Genomic DNA, 15,153 nt, shown 5'->3' with positions numbered 1-15,153 from the left:
ACAGGAAAGCTACACAGAGGCGCTGTTCACAGGAAAACTACATTTTAGGTGTGGTTATAAGGAATGAAATTAATCCACCTACAGGAGGTTTACTGATGTCTTACTGTTGCAGTTTAACTCAAGGCTGAAGGCGAAGAGCATAAATAGTTCAAACTACTGTAGCTCCACTTTGAGCAGATACAACAGTAAGATGCTTTGCTGATAATAATACTCTTGTAAGCAGGATGTTAAATGTAGTTACTTTACTTGTAATGGTCTATATTTAAAATGAATGTACTGGTACTTTCATTTCAGGATCTGAATACCTCCACCGCTGACTGTCTACATCAATGGAAACTCTCCACAACCCGTAAATGAGCAGACAAACAATCCAAACAGCTGAAAAGTCACTAAATCATTTTATTCAGCAGACTGAACCTGTTCAACACAGTAAAAGTGAAATGCAAATAGTGAATCTCTGTCATGGTTACAGTCACGCTGCGGTGCATCACAGACAGAGACACTGTCTGGTAAATCCAAAGACACTTTGCTGCTTCCTGCAACGAAACATCACTGTAGGAGCATTCGATTAGAGTTTTATTTCAGCAGCAAAATGACTGACTGGAGTTTTTAAATCATTAAATACCCAACAGATTTCCGCTGGGATTAATGACCACCCGCCTGCCCCTCACCACCTGTGATCCTCGGAGCATCTGAAATGTTTTCTCAAGAGGAAAAAAAAAATCTGATGTAGTTAAGTGGGTGTGATCAGATTCCTCTCACACACAGCCACAGTCATCAAAATGTAATAGGTTCTTTCAAAAAATAAAAAGAAAGAAAGAAATAATTTAAACTAACACTGTATGAGACTAAGTTCAGTCCAAAACCAGAGGTTGAAATACTGCAGACTGCATAAACACTCAGTTTAAAGCAAGATAAGCTATTTAATCACTCACAACAAAATGATTGTTGCTGTTCCTGCTGCTTGATAATTGTTCGCTTTAAAGGCTCGCTCACACCAACATTCTCAGCAGTTTCATTTTTCAGTTAAATCAGCGAGGTAAACATTTTTCATGCTTGAGCTTAACTTTTGGGAAGAATGAAAAGTAAATGCGTGCTGTTGATTAATAGCAAACTGTCTTTATAGCGACAACCTCCAAGATGGAGGAAGCCATTGTCGTTTATTAGCTGTATTACACCATCCAGTTTAATTTATAGTTAAGACAGTGGATTCGATGGCGTAAATACGTCTTTAGAATAAACTGAGCTTGAAAATAGTTTCACTATGATTCTAAGTCAGTGTCAAAACATATTATAAGGAAAGTTCAGATTTTTGTGTGCAAACAGCCATGGTTTAAACTCACTACAAACACATGGCAGGTGGCCTTAGTGTAAACAGGGGACAGTAATGAATGACACTGAAGTAATTTACTGCAAGTTATTTGGTATCAACATGAATTCCACTGGCTTCTAATGTCCATGTAAATTTAAAGCAAAAATCCCTTATAGATAAGAGCTTATAAAAGGGGTTTAAAAGACTGTTTAGAGTCCAGAAACAGCAGGTACACACAACATCCCGAAACTAATCCAATACACTTGGTTATTAATGATTGATTGATTCCCCTCTATTTCTTCTGCCTTGATGTCAGCTGTCAGAAATGTGGACATTTTCCAACACTATAGCTGCTCTGGGCAAAAGCAAAAACACCTGGAAGAGGATGTACTGTGTTGAGATATTTTGTTTTGGGTGCGTGAGTTGAGCTGCCTTTTTTTTTTTTCCTGCTGGATGAACTGAACTAGCATGAAAAAGAAAAAACACTATTATTATTTTTCTAATATCATTACTATTATTACATTGTTCTCATGGCAGCGCCTGCATCCAGCAGCAGATGAAGGTTTGGTGTCTCTCACAGTCCTTTAACTGCCCACCTTGTCTCCTTTTGATTCAATCCACCAACAGCAGCAATGAATTCTGGGAAGAAGCTCAATGTGACCCCCTGCATCTGTATGTGTAAAAACCAGCGTTCGTATTCCTTCATACACTTTTCACCTTCATGTCAGCAGCTGAAAAAAAATTGGAAAGTCCAGCTGCCGACGTGATGAGCTTCAGTTTCCCTTAAAAACATAAACATCAGCGTTGTTGAGCAAAGAATCATGGGAAGAGCGTGAAGAGCAGAGGACGTGTTGACATGTCGTACACTTTAAACCCCGTCTGGGAACCAGCATGTAATTCTGTACTCTCCTAAAAAAATACTCATAACAAAATTAAAAATATATAAAGAGGTCTCTGCCGCCGGTCACACTGTGGGCAGCCAATGGCAGGAGTCCGTGCAGGTGATCGACAGGTAAGTCACCCTATGGTCTTTGAGCCAGGCGGCTCTTCCCCTCCTCCTGTTCGACCAGCTTGAAGTGAGTGTATGACAGGATACCTGCCAGAGTACAGAGGATCCCCAATGCCTGAGAGAGACAGGAAGACAGACAGACAGGTAGAGACAAGAAGGTTTGGGGGGAAATCGTGGGGTTGCTGGTTTGAATCATCAGGGCAGCAGAGCGAGACTCACCTGGTTGAGTGACAGCGGGTCATGGAAGAGCAGGTATCCTCCAATCAGGGTGATGCAGAATTTAAAATGTCCAAACATGTTATAGCTGCGAACTAGAGTCAGGAGAACAACAACACAAACCAAAACCATCTGGAACAATGAATATCTAAAATCACTTCCTGAAGACATCCATGAATAATAAAGATGAGACTTACACCCCTTAACTCTCTCACAAACCCCAAAAGAACACCAAAGATCTGCTCAAGAGTTTTAAGTAAGCCCTTCAGTAAGATTAGAAACCTCTTCGCAAACCTCCAGACCTTCCCAAGAAAACCCAAAAACCTCCTCGAGACGACCAGGAACCTTCTCAAAAATTTTCTGAAACAATTTCAACCAGACTAGAGACTTCTAGAGACTTTTTGCAACACGGTCAAAACTTACCAAGATAACCAAAAACCATCTCGAAAACAGAAGAAAAACATTCTCAAGAGGTTCTGAAACCCTTTCAAAGAGACTAGAAAAGTTCACCACAAAGCTTCAAAGCTCCCGGAGAAAACATAAAAATTCCCCCTCAAGGAGACGAAGAAACCCTCAAACCCTTTAAATCCCTCAGGAAGAAGACCAAAACGCTTCTAACAAACCCCTTAAAACTTTCTTGCAAAGCCCTAGAACCTTAAACTACATCAAGAACCTGCCCAAGAGAACCTCCGTCTCCAACCGCTACACCTCCCCCCTAAACCGACTGGCCATTTGGGGCGCCCATGTTTTCAAGGATACGTGACAGCTGAGGTGTTTCCAATGATCCAGTAGATGGACAGGTTGACCAGGAACGCCACCAGACCTGAGAACAGCACTGTCATCTGGGCAACAAAAGGACAACACTGTTACCGTAGCAACATGAACTGGAGCCAATGGCGCCAGCTATTCTCTAAGTTCACACTCAGCATGGTTGTAACTGAAGTGTTTCATAAATCCAAATTTAAAAATAACTAAATTAAAGCACAAACTAGTTCTTTTAAAAGGGCAGAGTGTGGGCTGGCATGTGTGTGTTCAGTGTGTTCTTTAACCAAGTGTTGTGTGTGTGTGTGTGTGTGTGTGTGTGTGTGTTTGTGTGTGTCATGGTGAGGCTGACCAGAGCAGGCAGAGACCAGGGTCCAAATATTCCTCCGTCTCCAGTCAGCGGCTCAAAGACAGGAACAATACAGAGCAGGAAGCCTGACGACAGAGGAGCCTGACGGGACAGTCACTGTGTTAACATTCGTCACAACATCTCATCGCTTATTAATAGAACACACAACATCACAGTCACAGTACTAGTAGTTAAGGATGCCTTCAGCGGATCTGCATTTGACACGTATTAGAGGCAATAGGTGGAGATACTGAGTATTAAATGGCCATTTTAAATATTATATTCACAGGATTAACATTCTATTAAATTGCTGCTTCGGTGATACTATTGATATCAAATTATAAAGCGGTACCACTCCTCTTATTGCACATTTTTATCAGTCTCTAGTGTTGAGTTATACCTGATAGTAGAGCAGCTGCATGGAGTTCACCTGGAGCTCATGTTGTTTAGCCCCCACCCACTGAGAGAGAGAGAGAGACAGGCAGAGAGACAGACAGGTAGAGAGGGGAAAAAAAGATTCATTTTACTCCTGTCAACTTCACAAAACCACTCTGTCTTTCTTTTATTTCAGGTCGTATATTTACTCACCACTTGGTAAAGCGACGTCACCAGAACACCCAGCGATGCAAACACTGTTCCCTGCAGGTTGAACCGCACGTCATAGTACGAGTTCAATATCACCCCTAATGTTATGGGCACCTGGAGAGAAAGACAGCAGCTCATCATAATGTTATAAATCACAAAGGAATGAGACAATATTGGCCCTGAAAACCAATGAACACCCTAAGGGACCTCCAAAACTTTTACATGAAGCCTTGAAACTGGTTTAGCAAGAACAAACATCGACAGTACTTGAGGCAGACCTACAGAGATCTGTACACATATATTACTCAAGGAACCAGAGAACAATCCAAACCCACTAAATGGACTTTATTTTTGCTCTTTTTGTCCATATTTCTCATCCACTACTGACTATTAATTTGCCAAGATCATGAAAAACATTGGCTCCACTCCATGTCTTTACCTCTTCTCACTTGATACTGCACATCTCTTCACAATGCATGACACTCATGGACGACGTATGCAACGAAGTTGGGTAGCACAACTCTTGCAGACTGTGGTCACAGCTTTAGCCAGCTACTACATTCAGGACATGATTTAAGCTTTCCTTACCAGTGTCAGTTTAATCTTGGTGGAGAAGGTCTTCTTGTAGTAGGTGGTCTGGATGAGGATGATGACGGGTGTGGTCATGGCTTTGGCCAGCTGATATGTCCCTATGGAGTTGTTCTGCAGGGAGAGGTTGGTGAAGGCCACGAACCCACAGAAGCTCAGAGCCAGCCACACGATCCTGCGGACTGGGAGGCTTTTTGGAGAGAAAACGTCCATTTTTTGGCAGATGTAGAGTCCCAGCCACGTGACCACGAAGTGCACGAGGGTCAAGGTCATGTTGGGGAAGCCATAGTGTACGTAGATCCACTTGTTTATAAAAACAATGCAGATGGAGGACAGCAGGTTGACCAGCAGCCCGGCGACAATGCGCCTGTTGACTGAAAAACTAAACAGCTTGTCAGCCATGGTTATGGAAGCTTAGCTAACCCCAGCCAAGCTTTGTTTAACTTCACTGAACTCGCTGTTCACACTGCAAAAAGGAAGTCAATGTTAGAAAGTCTGAAATTTCAGCCATGTTACAGATGATGCATGTGAGATAAATCTTACATTATATCATGTGAGACAGAAATACAGTCTGACCGATACTGATATTGAAAGCATTTTAAGGTAATACTTTTTACCTACTAGTGGAAAAAGTATTCAATATACCTTTTACCTCAGTAAATGCTCAGTAAAATATTACAATGTAAAAATACTTTATAAAAAGTAAAAGTCCTGCATTCAAAATTTTACTTCAGTAAGAGTACATTAAGTATTGTCAGCAAAAGATACTAAAAACACACATTATGCAGAAGAACTGCACATTTCAGTATTAGATTATTATATTTTATTATATTATCATAATATAATTTAGGATGCATTACTGTGGAAGCAGTGCAGGTGAAGCTAATAATAACTACTTACCATAGTTTAATGTTTGGCAGTGGTGAAAAATAAGTACATTTACTGTGCAAGTACTGCATTGAAGGAAAAATACAACTTACTTTCAATATTTTATGCTGTTTTACACTTCTACTTTACTACTCTTACAGCTTTAGTTACAAGTTACTTACAAAAGGTATTTAATAATTAATTGTAAATAATTAGCTGATTGAATTATAAATAAAATAACGATGAGTTGCAGGCCTAAATATAATATAATATACTGAAATTGTGTAAATTTGTTGTCTTTTATATTTGATAGTTTCACAAAAAAAATGCTGACAATATTTGTCTTTTATGTAAAACTTACAAAGTTAGATGTCACTGTAGTTGTTTAATAAATCTAAGAAAGAAAATATTACAATATTTGCCTCCAAAATGTAGTTAAAGTATCATAGCCTAGCATTAAACTGTAAGCGTCAAATAAAGTACAATCACCTCAAAATTATACTTAAGTAAAAAACTCAAGTAACTGTACTATATTACTTCCCATCACTGTTTTCACCAATAACTAACAACAGAGGAAAGAAAACATAATGCGTAGCAGTAAAATCTTTTTTTTTAATTTTTTTTTATGAAGTTCGGCGTGATGCTCTGAACACTGACTTTAACATGAATGCCAATAATAAACAACTACTGTAGGTTAAACAGTAAATTACTGGTTAAATGATACGTATCAGTGTTAAGTTAGCACATTACAGTTTTAAGACTGAATGTAACTCAATCAGTTCATTTCACCAAGACCAATTGCTTCAGTGTCTGTCTGCCTGTCTATCTGTCCGTCTGTCTGTCATTATGCCACGCAATAAGAAAAGTTTACCTGGGGTCTCCATCTTTCCATCAGTCTCCCTGCTTCTCCCCTGTGTCTCGCTCTGCCTGTCTCCCTCCGCCCAAACAAATATCCGTGAGTTAGCGGGCTTAGCGTGCGCCTCTCCCCGGCAGAGCGAAGTTCCAATCCCGGCCTTCGCAGTGACGAATCCCCGTTACAGTACTGGGAGATTTTGCCTCCCTGCTCCCCTGCTGTATACAGCCCGTGTTTTCTGCTTAAAAACCGCCCCGTGTGTTCCTGTTTCCTCTGCGTTTAACGTCCGTGTGTGAAGCAACAGCGGCTGCTAACGGACCGGAGGGTAGAGCAGAGATCATCTAGTAACAGGTGACTCACTCCGCACAGAAAACTGTGTGAGCTGAATAAGACAATAAAAAAAACAATCTGACACAAATAAGAATGAGTTTGTCACAGTTATGACTTAGTACGCCTGTTTATAAACAGTAAATATTCTCCTAAAAACAATGAATTGAACACCAATAATAGTACAATTAATCGCCGCCAGAGGTTTCCACTTGTGGAGCTAGATATTCTGGAAGCTAACGCTGAACCGTCTGCCGGAAATTCAAAAGAAGAAGAAGAGGAATTAAGACACACGAAGAAGAAGCCTAAACCTCGTGAAGCGGGAATTGACAGCTCACAACCATGGACTGGTAAATATATATAAATTCACAATTTTTATAAGCTTTTACACATCTTAATTTTTAGTTCTGTATATGAGCCGCGCTTCTGGTCGTTAGCTGGTTATTCAGCCGGCTGGTCCGCGTCGGGTTAGTTTACTCCGCTAGCTGGGGCTAACGACGCTAATACTGCTAAAGATGCCGTTCATAGTCGGTGCAAATGCTAGCAGGCTAAGTGCTGCCTGGTTTGTGTTATGTTGACATAAACTCAGTAGTGGAAGAAGTACTCAAGTACCACACCGTAAATACTCCTGAACCTAATATGTTACTTAAGTAAAAGTACATAAGAATTATCAGGAAAGGTACTAAAATTTAAAGTACTTAATTCAGTAAACTGACCTCTGTGAATGTTAGAGTACCAAACCTTCGGTTTGCAGTTTATTAGGTACACCTACCCAAAACTAATGCAATCATACAACAGCCTTCAAACACCTGTTAGTGCACAGTTGAAATTATCAACGCTTTAAAACAGTTTCAACAAAAGCGGAATATTAATTATGATCTTCACAAAGGAAGAATTTACTGCAGGACTTTTGTATTAGTGTTAGAGTATACTGCAATTATTTCGATAATGGATTAACCATTTTATTCTGCATTTTTTTTTAAAGCAAATGTGCTTAATATTACCTGGTTCTGTCATGTCAAATGCAAGAACTTTGCTCCTTTTAAAGTCTTTGTAAATTCACTTCACAATCTTTGGGTTTTTGACTGTTGCTCAGACAAAACTAACAACTTGAAAATGCTATCTCAGGCTCTGGGAGGTTTTGATGACATTTTTCATTATTTTCTGACATTTTTAAACAAATCAATTAATCAAAAAGGTGAATAGATTTAGACAAGACTGCTGCTGTCAGTATCAAAAGTTGGCTTTGAATGCATGGTCTTGTTTACTTAATTTTTTATAGATATTACCTTATTAAGATGCTAGTTTTGTCAGGACGACTGCTTTGTGTCAGACAAGTTTTTTTTTTTGTTTTGTTTTTTTCGAACTAACTTGTTCTCATGTTAGTAATAACATGTTTTTATTCATTTTGTTGTCCAGGGGTCAGAGTGAGCTGCCGTCTCCTGTGGTCCGAGACGACGAGGTGACAATCGCTGCCCGTAGGAGGAGGAAGAAAGTGGCCTGTATCCTCTATCTGGAAGATTGAGTGTGTTACTGTGTTAGTGAAAAAATTAGGAGTGATTATGGAGAACACCAACCTCATTGAGAAATACCTTGTGTTTCCCATGACAGCTTCACAACAAAGGCCAACATTGTGTTGAATGAGCTACTATCAACTGTAACTTAATTCAGCTCTGATCGCTTGTAGGAGAGGGAACAGTAACCACTGAGGCTGATATCACGGAGATAAAAATACAAACAGTAATGCTGGATGACAACATTTCCTTTGAATCCCTTGTTTTTGTGAAGGCAGTGAAATCCAGCCCAGGAATGGCTGACTTCGCCATTCACAATGTGAAACTGTTTGTTTGTTGTCTCCATTTATTTTTTGTTTCCGTTCGGCACTCTGGCTACTACATTTATTTAATGACTAAAGTGTGTATGCTCTGAGATGAGCGCCTAGGAGTCTTCTTTTGCTGTTGTTTTCCTGATTGCTGGTCTCAGTCCCGTCACCTGGCAACGGCAGCCCCATCGTTTCCACGGTAACACCAGCCCGCTCCCTCCTGAGGGCAACTCCTGCTTCGCTCTTCAGACAAGCTGGTAGGGGGGACACACACCAGCCGATATTAATCCTGATACAACCTCTAATAGTAAAGAGCTCCATATGTGACTAAATCCCCACTCCTGTCTCATTGTTCTCTCTTTCTCAGTAACTCCCAGGGTTCCAGATGTTTCCTCCATTTTGGCTCCAGGAGGTCGAACGCCTCGATACACACACACACCAAGAAACGCACCCAGCAGTATGGTAAGACACAAACACACACACTCATAGACTTGTGACGTGATGTGTGACTTGTAAAAGTGCTCTAGCTGTGAGGAAAAATGAACGGGACTTTCACTTCAGGACCCAGAGGCACCTGAAATTGCAAGAATATTTTTGTTTTCTTATCTTAAACCTCTCTTGCTCTTTTCCATGAGACTTGCTCTTACTATGGTCATATTCTTCTGCGTTACATTTGTGCCTCATTCCTGAGTGCGCAATGTGACATTTTGAGCGCAGAATAATGTGTTTTCAAAGCAAATAGAATATATTTTGTGGTGAAACTATGATCACAGAAAGAATAATTTAATTGGGCAAACTAAAATCTGTTACACAACAACAAATCTGTCACCCATGGCATAAAAAGTGACAGTTTACACGATGAATTCCTGATAATGATGATGTGTGTCTGTGTGTGTAGAATCTGGATGACAGTGATTGGACCAACAGCATGTACACGTCACCTGTTTCGGGACTGGAGAACACCAGCTTCTTCACTGAAGACATCACCAACCTTAGCTCAGCACTACTAAAGGAGGATGACCCAGGAGAGGCTGGTGAGTAAAACAAACGCACCCCTGTTACTCTGCAGTATTAGTTTACAGCACTCCCGTTTGTTAACGCTGCTGCTTTTTATCTTTTCAGCGGCTGCCAGTCTTTTCCCAGAGTTCCTCACGTCTTTTCTGAAACACTCTTCCTCTGCGGTGTTTGAGCTGCTGGAGGATTATCAGACACTCTGCCAGGACAAGGTAGGTTTTGTGTGAGTGAGTGTGCTAATGTCTAATCTTTATGAGGGAACTGTCAATCAAACAGCTTTGTGGTGTGAAAGTAAGACAGACCGACCGCAGGATTTTATGATGTTTGATTTTTCTACCTGTACTAACCTTCTACTAATCTTCAACCCATGAGCTGTTACAGAAGTGATCTGTATATGTTATGCATATATTTATGTAAATCATTTTGTAACCATGGCAATGTGAGTGCAGAGATTTCCCCTGATACATTTGAAAATCAAAACGAATTCAAACTAGGCTGTGCACCTCTAACCTCTAACTCTCCCTCGCCATATTTAAGGTGGACGTGCTGCAGTCTGTGGTCCTCAGAGCGGGTCAGAACAGTAAAACAGCAGGAGTCCGCTGGCTGCTGCAGCAGGAGAGCTGCTCCTGGAGACTCATCACCTCACTCTACAGGTACCTGTCGTCCTGCTTGTCTGATCGGTCGTTTACTTGACTCCAATTAATCACCTGTCTGTTTCTGCAGGGATCGGGTCCAGTTGGCGATGGAAGATGACATCATGACAGACATGGTTGTAAGTGACAGTTAATGCTGAAACAAACACACACTCACAAATCTGCAATAAGTGATTTTCCTTTTGGCCACTTGGGGCCAGCACTGACAAATCTGTTTGCAAAGAGTTGCTTATAGACACATCCAGAGGTTACAGAGTTCATCAAGCTTTTAGATAAGTTATTCAATCTTTATACATTATCTTTAATTGAAGAGGAGTTGAAAAACATAAATCATTCTCTTCAGAATTCCACACTGTGAGTCATACATATCTGCTTTAATTTAATACAGGCAAATTTCCCTCTGTAATCATTTCCACCTGAAGCAATTCCAATGCAAACACACTCTCTTAACACACACATTAGACTTCAGCCTAGATGGACACACAGGTCCAAAGCATGAGGATTCTGGAGGCTGTAAAGATTAAAGTGTGTTTGCATCTCTGTCTGTTTGTGTTTGTAGGTTCCCAGTGAGAGTGAGAAAGTTGTGGTGGAGCAGCTTTTTCAGCGGGATGCTGTCATACGACAAAGTCAGGTAACACACACACACGTGATATTTTAAGTTTTTTTTTTGTTGTTTTGTGCATAGAAACAGGTGGATTAAAGCCCGCATGTTGCTAGTTGCTCACTGTCTGGTCACTGTGTTGCAGCTGGTCGTTGATTGGCTGGAGTGCATTGCCAAGGATCAGATTGGAGATTTTTCGGATAATATAGAATACTACGCCAAAAACGTCTGCTGGTGAGTTTTCAAATATCAAGTCTATAGTAGTGTGTATCAGCAGCATCGGTGAGTTCCTGCAACAGTAAAATTGAGGTGTGTGTGTCTGTGTCTCAGGGAGAACACTCTTCATGCGCTGAAGATGAGGAGGAAGAGCGGTGCTGCTTTCACTGTTCCTCTGGTCACTGAACTGGTGAGGCATGTTACCATGACAACACACGCCTCCACATTCCTACTGTTAATAAATACATCGATAAAATGTGCGTGTGTGTGTGTGTGTGTTCAGGACCCAGACGCTCCTCTCCGGCAGCAGCGCCCCCTGGCTGACCTGGACAGAGAGGATGACGCCCGACTGCTGAAGAACCTGTTCACCCTGATCAGAGCGGGGATGACTGAGGAGGTAGAGAGACACTCTTTGGTTCATACTGTATTTAAAGGGCCAGTACACCCAAATTAATAACAGTCGTCAGAAAATAATAGAAAGATGCGGAACTTTAAGGGATTAGTCTGTCTTCAAACATTTCAGTATTCAGGCCACATGCACCTCCACACTGTGTGTCTGGATTATGGGGAATGTCTCACTTCCTGCCGGGATCCACAGCTGTCTCTCTGTGTGTGTCTGTGTGTGTTTAGGCTCAGCGGCTGTGTAAACGCTGTGGTCAGGCCTGGAGAGCAGCAACTCTGGAAGGCTGGAAACTGTACCATGATCCCAACATGACCTCAGGTAACCTCTGAGTTTTCATGTCTTGCTTCTCTTTCATGATGATGATGCTCACAAACTAACCTACCTGACTAGACAACAGCCTGGAGTTTTTGTTTTTTAGCCAACCCTCAGAATTAATAGCGGTTAGTTATGAGTAAATCTGATGTGTAGTTGTCATCAGAGCTGGTGAAATCAACCACGGCTCACCAAACTTTAACCTCCTACAGTTTAAGACTCAGTTAATTATGTAATTTATAACTGAAATCTCATCCTCTATTCACAATTGATCATTGAAGTCTACTCATTAGCTTCACACTATTTTCTCTGCCTCCTCTGAAGACTGTTTGTATCTATCCACCATCACCATCTACATGACTCTTTTCTCTCTGCAGGAAGTCTGGAGTTGCAGCCTGTTGAAGGAAACCCTCAGAGAGGTATCTGGAAGGCCTGCTGCTGGAGAATGGCCGAGGAGGTACGGCACAAACGCACACCTCCCTGTAGGAGAATGAGGATACGGCGCACAGTCCACAAACAAAACACTGATTACACATTTATCCACAGAGGAAGGAGTCGAACATCGTCCAGTGTTAACCTACTGTCTGTGTTTTAGGAGCAGTTAAACAGATACGAGAGGGCCATCTACGCCAGCCTGAGTGGAAACCTCAAGCCGGTAATGTGTGATTCTGTTTGTGTTACACTGGCGCTCAGTAAATGAATCTCAGGCTAGTTTTAGGATCAGAGGTCACGGCAGGATCCAGAGAACCTGAGTCCTGTATTGAGTCTCTGAGGTGTTTCAACTACATGTGCATCCTGTGTCCTACCACAATAAAATCAAACATGTTAGCCAAACAATGATCAGCCAGTGTGTTAGTTTGTAGAGATCCATCTGGTGACAGCATGTAATATATATTAACTGTGTGTGTGTGTTTCTGTGTGTTTGTCAGATCCTGGCAGTGTGTGAATCATGGGAGGACTGCGTGTGGGCGTACTTCAGAGTGATGGTCGACTCGCTGGTCGAAAAGGATCTGATGTCATCGGGTATGGCCCACCAGGAAGTGGAGACACTGCCACGAGAATACCTGGAGGCCAAGTACGACGCAGACACACACACACACAAACACACACACAAGGAAATGCTGTATTGGCCTGAACACAAGACAATATTTTTTTCTTTCAGAGTTAATCAGCCCTAAAAGTTTCATTAGCCTGGTTTAACCAGCAGGAGTTTAAAACTTTACTGTAGAAAAGGGAGAAAATCATCTATGTTGTATCACTGACTGGTTTTATAGACAAACCTGCACTGTGATTAAAAACACACCTCATATCTCTCTCATCACTTCACTGTCTGCGTCTCTCCTCAGCTGGACCATGGAAAAGGTGTTTGAGGAGCTTCAAGCCTCAGAGTCAAAGGTAAAACTCACACTGACCGACTGTGACAGGTGATCACCAAAGTGACATGACTGAATGCAGCATAAACCCAGCTTCTATCTGCTTGTGTGCGCAGAGGGTGTTGGAAGAGACAAGAGAGCATTACCACATCATCCAGAAGTTTGTTATCCTGGGAGACTTGGATGGTAAGACCCCACCCCCCCACCACCATCACCTCATTATAATTTAAGCTTTCCAAAACACTACTCCTAACCCTGAACTAAACCTCTCTCTGTCTCTTTCTCTCAGGTCTGTTGGAGGAGTTTTCTGATTGGCTGACAGCTTCCAAGCCCCTTCCCTCCCACCTGCTGCGTTTCATGACTCACCTCGTGCTGTTTTTCCGCTCTCTGGGTTTGGCGCTGAAGGTAAAAATAAACAAAATTTACAGTCTGTAACCACAACAGAGCATTTGTAGGAGAATTTAGTCGATTCATCGTGTTGACGTCTGTTAACCTGTTTGTCTCTCCACCTCTCTCTCCCTTTTGAAGGAGGAGGTGTCTGTGGATGTGCTGAAGGCATATGTCTCCCTTCTGATTCGGGATCAGCAGACTGACCTGGTGGCGAGCTACGTTGGCCAGCTCCCGGCCGAGCTCGCCACAGCTCAGTACGCTGCTTTCTTGGAGACCGTCACCCAGGCAGAGCTCCGCCCCCGCTGCCTGCAGCTCGCCAGTGAAGCCGGTGAGACGGAGTCATACACACTGAGGCCAGTAAAACGGCAAACATTCTTACTGAGAGAATACTGAGTGTTTTTGTTTTTGTAGGTCTGGATGTTGCTGCGATAACTAAGCTGGTGGTGGAGACTGTGAGGGAGAGAGATGACACTGAGTTTACACACCACAACCAGACGCTGGAGACGGCAACTACAAAGGTACAGAGTGAAGTGTACACATCAAAGACGAAGACAGGTTTAGCTTCAGTAACTTATGAGACATAAAAAGTTGTAAATGCTGGAATGGGACTAAAATTTCATCGATGAAAATAACAAAAATCAAACAAAATGATTAGACAAGCGTGAAACTAAATCAGGTGACAATATTAGTACAGGTAGACTTATTGTTTTTAGTATAAGTAGAACTGGGTGGAGTTACTGTCATGCTGTCTTTTGATAGGAGGACCAAAGGAAGATTGATGTTATCGACTGGCTGCTATTTGACCCCGCCCATCGAGCCGAGGCCCTGAAACAGTCCAACGCCATCATGAGGAAGTTTCTGGGTACTTTTTTTTTTCCTAGCTTCTCAGATGTGAGGATTTGGTGCAGTTTAATGCACTTCTGTGGCTCTATTGGTCAGTTGATCCTCGTCTCGTGATGCATTTCTTCTGTCTCTCTGATGGTCTGTCTGTCTTTATGTCGTCCTCTCAGCCTTGCAGAAACACGACGCAGCTAAGGCGGTGTTCTCTAAAGTTCCAGAGGATTCAATGAAGGAGATTTGCTGCCAGTGGGCGGGGATCGGTCAGACCACCTTACCTGCTGAGGACGAGAACGCCATCAGAGAACACCTGTGTATCAGAGCGTACCTGGTCTGTTACCAGTCTCTGTATTAATGTTATAAATAATATCAAGACTGATTACCATAGTTGTGACTGTAATAATTTGTTAAACATAATAATAATCCCTATACTGTACTTTACTTTACCATGATCATCATCTTAGATTTAGCTGCTAACATTTGCTAATTAACGCTACACTGATTGGGAATCTCATTAGTTTTGCAGGTATTTGGTCATAGACCATAATTTTTGATTAATTCTCCAGATGAAAACTTTAAGGATTGCATCGCAGAATCTGCATAATACACATCAAAACATGCATGTCTGATGTTTTGAATCTAAATAGTGCTTGTATAAATGACG

General features: G+C 41.8%; 2 protein-coding genes across 2 annotated transcripts in view; one reads left to right on the top strand and one right to left on the bottom strand.

Annotated features, from left to right (window-relative positions):
• Nucleotides 1–379: 379 nt before the first annotated feature.
• Nucleotides 380–6,808, bottom strand: slc35e3 (solute carrier family 35 member E3). Its single transcript, XM_023409951.2, has 8 exons — nt 6,560–6,808; nt 4,822–5,287; nt 4,237–4,347; nt 4,049–4,108; nt 3,652–3,750; nt 3,297–3,379; nt 2,541–2,625; nt 380–2,436 (listed from the first exon to the last, which is right to left on the bottom strand). Exons 2-8 carry the CDS (start codon nt 5,221–5,223, stop codon nt 2,335–2,337), a joined length of 942 nt encoding a protein of 313 aa, XP_023265719.1. The 5' UTR covers nt 5,224–5,287; nt 6,560–6,808; the 3' UTR covers nt 380–2,334.
• Nucleotides 6,809–7,093: 285 nt separating this feature from the next.
• The window catches only part of nup107 (nucleoporin 107), a 9,257-nt gene continuing 1,197 nt past the window's right edge, over nt 7,094–15,153 (top strand). The window contains exons 1-23 of the mRNA XM_023409952.2: nt 7,094–7,218; nt 8,288–8,370; nt 8,852–8,947; nt 9,058–9,152; nt 9,589–9,724; nt 9,813–9,916; nt 10,242–10,357; nt 10,428–10,476; nt 10,917–10,988; nt 11,104–11,192; nt 11,289–11,364; nt 11,458–11,571; nt 11,805–11,895; nt 12,267–12,346; nt 12,485–12,544; nt 12,819–12,964; nt 13,236–13,284; nt 13,379–13,448; nt 13,552–13,667; nt 13,791–13,980; nt 14,064–14,170; nt 14,412–14,514; nt 14,663–14,820. Of these exons, the coding sequence (XP_023265720.1) occupies nt 7,211–7,218; nt 8,288–8,370; nt 8,852–8,947; nt 9,058–9,152; nt 9,589–9,724; nt 9,813–9,916; nt 10,242–10,357; nt 10,428–10,476; nt 10,917–10,988; nt 11,104–11,192; nt 11,289–11,364; nt 11,458–11,571; nt 11,805–11,895; nt 12,267–12,346; nt 12,485–12,544; nt 12,819–12,964; nt 13,236–13,284; nt 13,379–13,448; nt 13,552–13,667; nt 13,791–13,980; nt 14,064–14,170; nt 14,412–14,514; nt 14,663–14,820 (2,208 nt within the window). The 5' untranslated portion in view covers nt 7,094–7,210. The remainder of the gene's footprint in view (nt 7,219–8,287; nt 8,371–8,851; nt 8,948–9,057; nt 9,153–9,588; nt 9,725–9,812; nt 9,917–10,241; nt 10,358–10,427; nt 10,477–10,916; nt 10,989–11,103; nt 11,193–11,288; nt 11,365–11,457; nt 11,572–11,804; nt 11,896–12,266; nt 12,347–12,484; nt 12,545–12,818; nt 12,965–13,235; nt 13,285–13,378; nt 13,449–13,551; nt 13,668–13,790; nt 13,981–14,063; nt 14,171–14,411; nt 14,515–14,662; nt 14,821–15,153) is intronic.

The sequence above is a fragment of the Seriola lalandi genome, unplaced genomic scaffold (genome assembly GCF_002814215.2).
Source record: "Seriola lalandi dorsalis isolate HSWRI2012SDOR001 ecotype SW California unplaced genomic scaffold, Sedor1 jcf7180002054409, whole genome shotgun sequence".
Lineage (NCBI taxonomy): Eukaryota > Metazoa > Chordata > Actinopteri > Carangiformes > Carangidae > Seriola > Seriola lalandi.
This window is presented reverse-complemented; position numbering and strand designations above follow the sequence as displayed.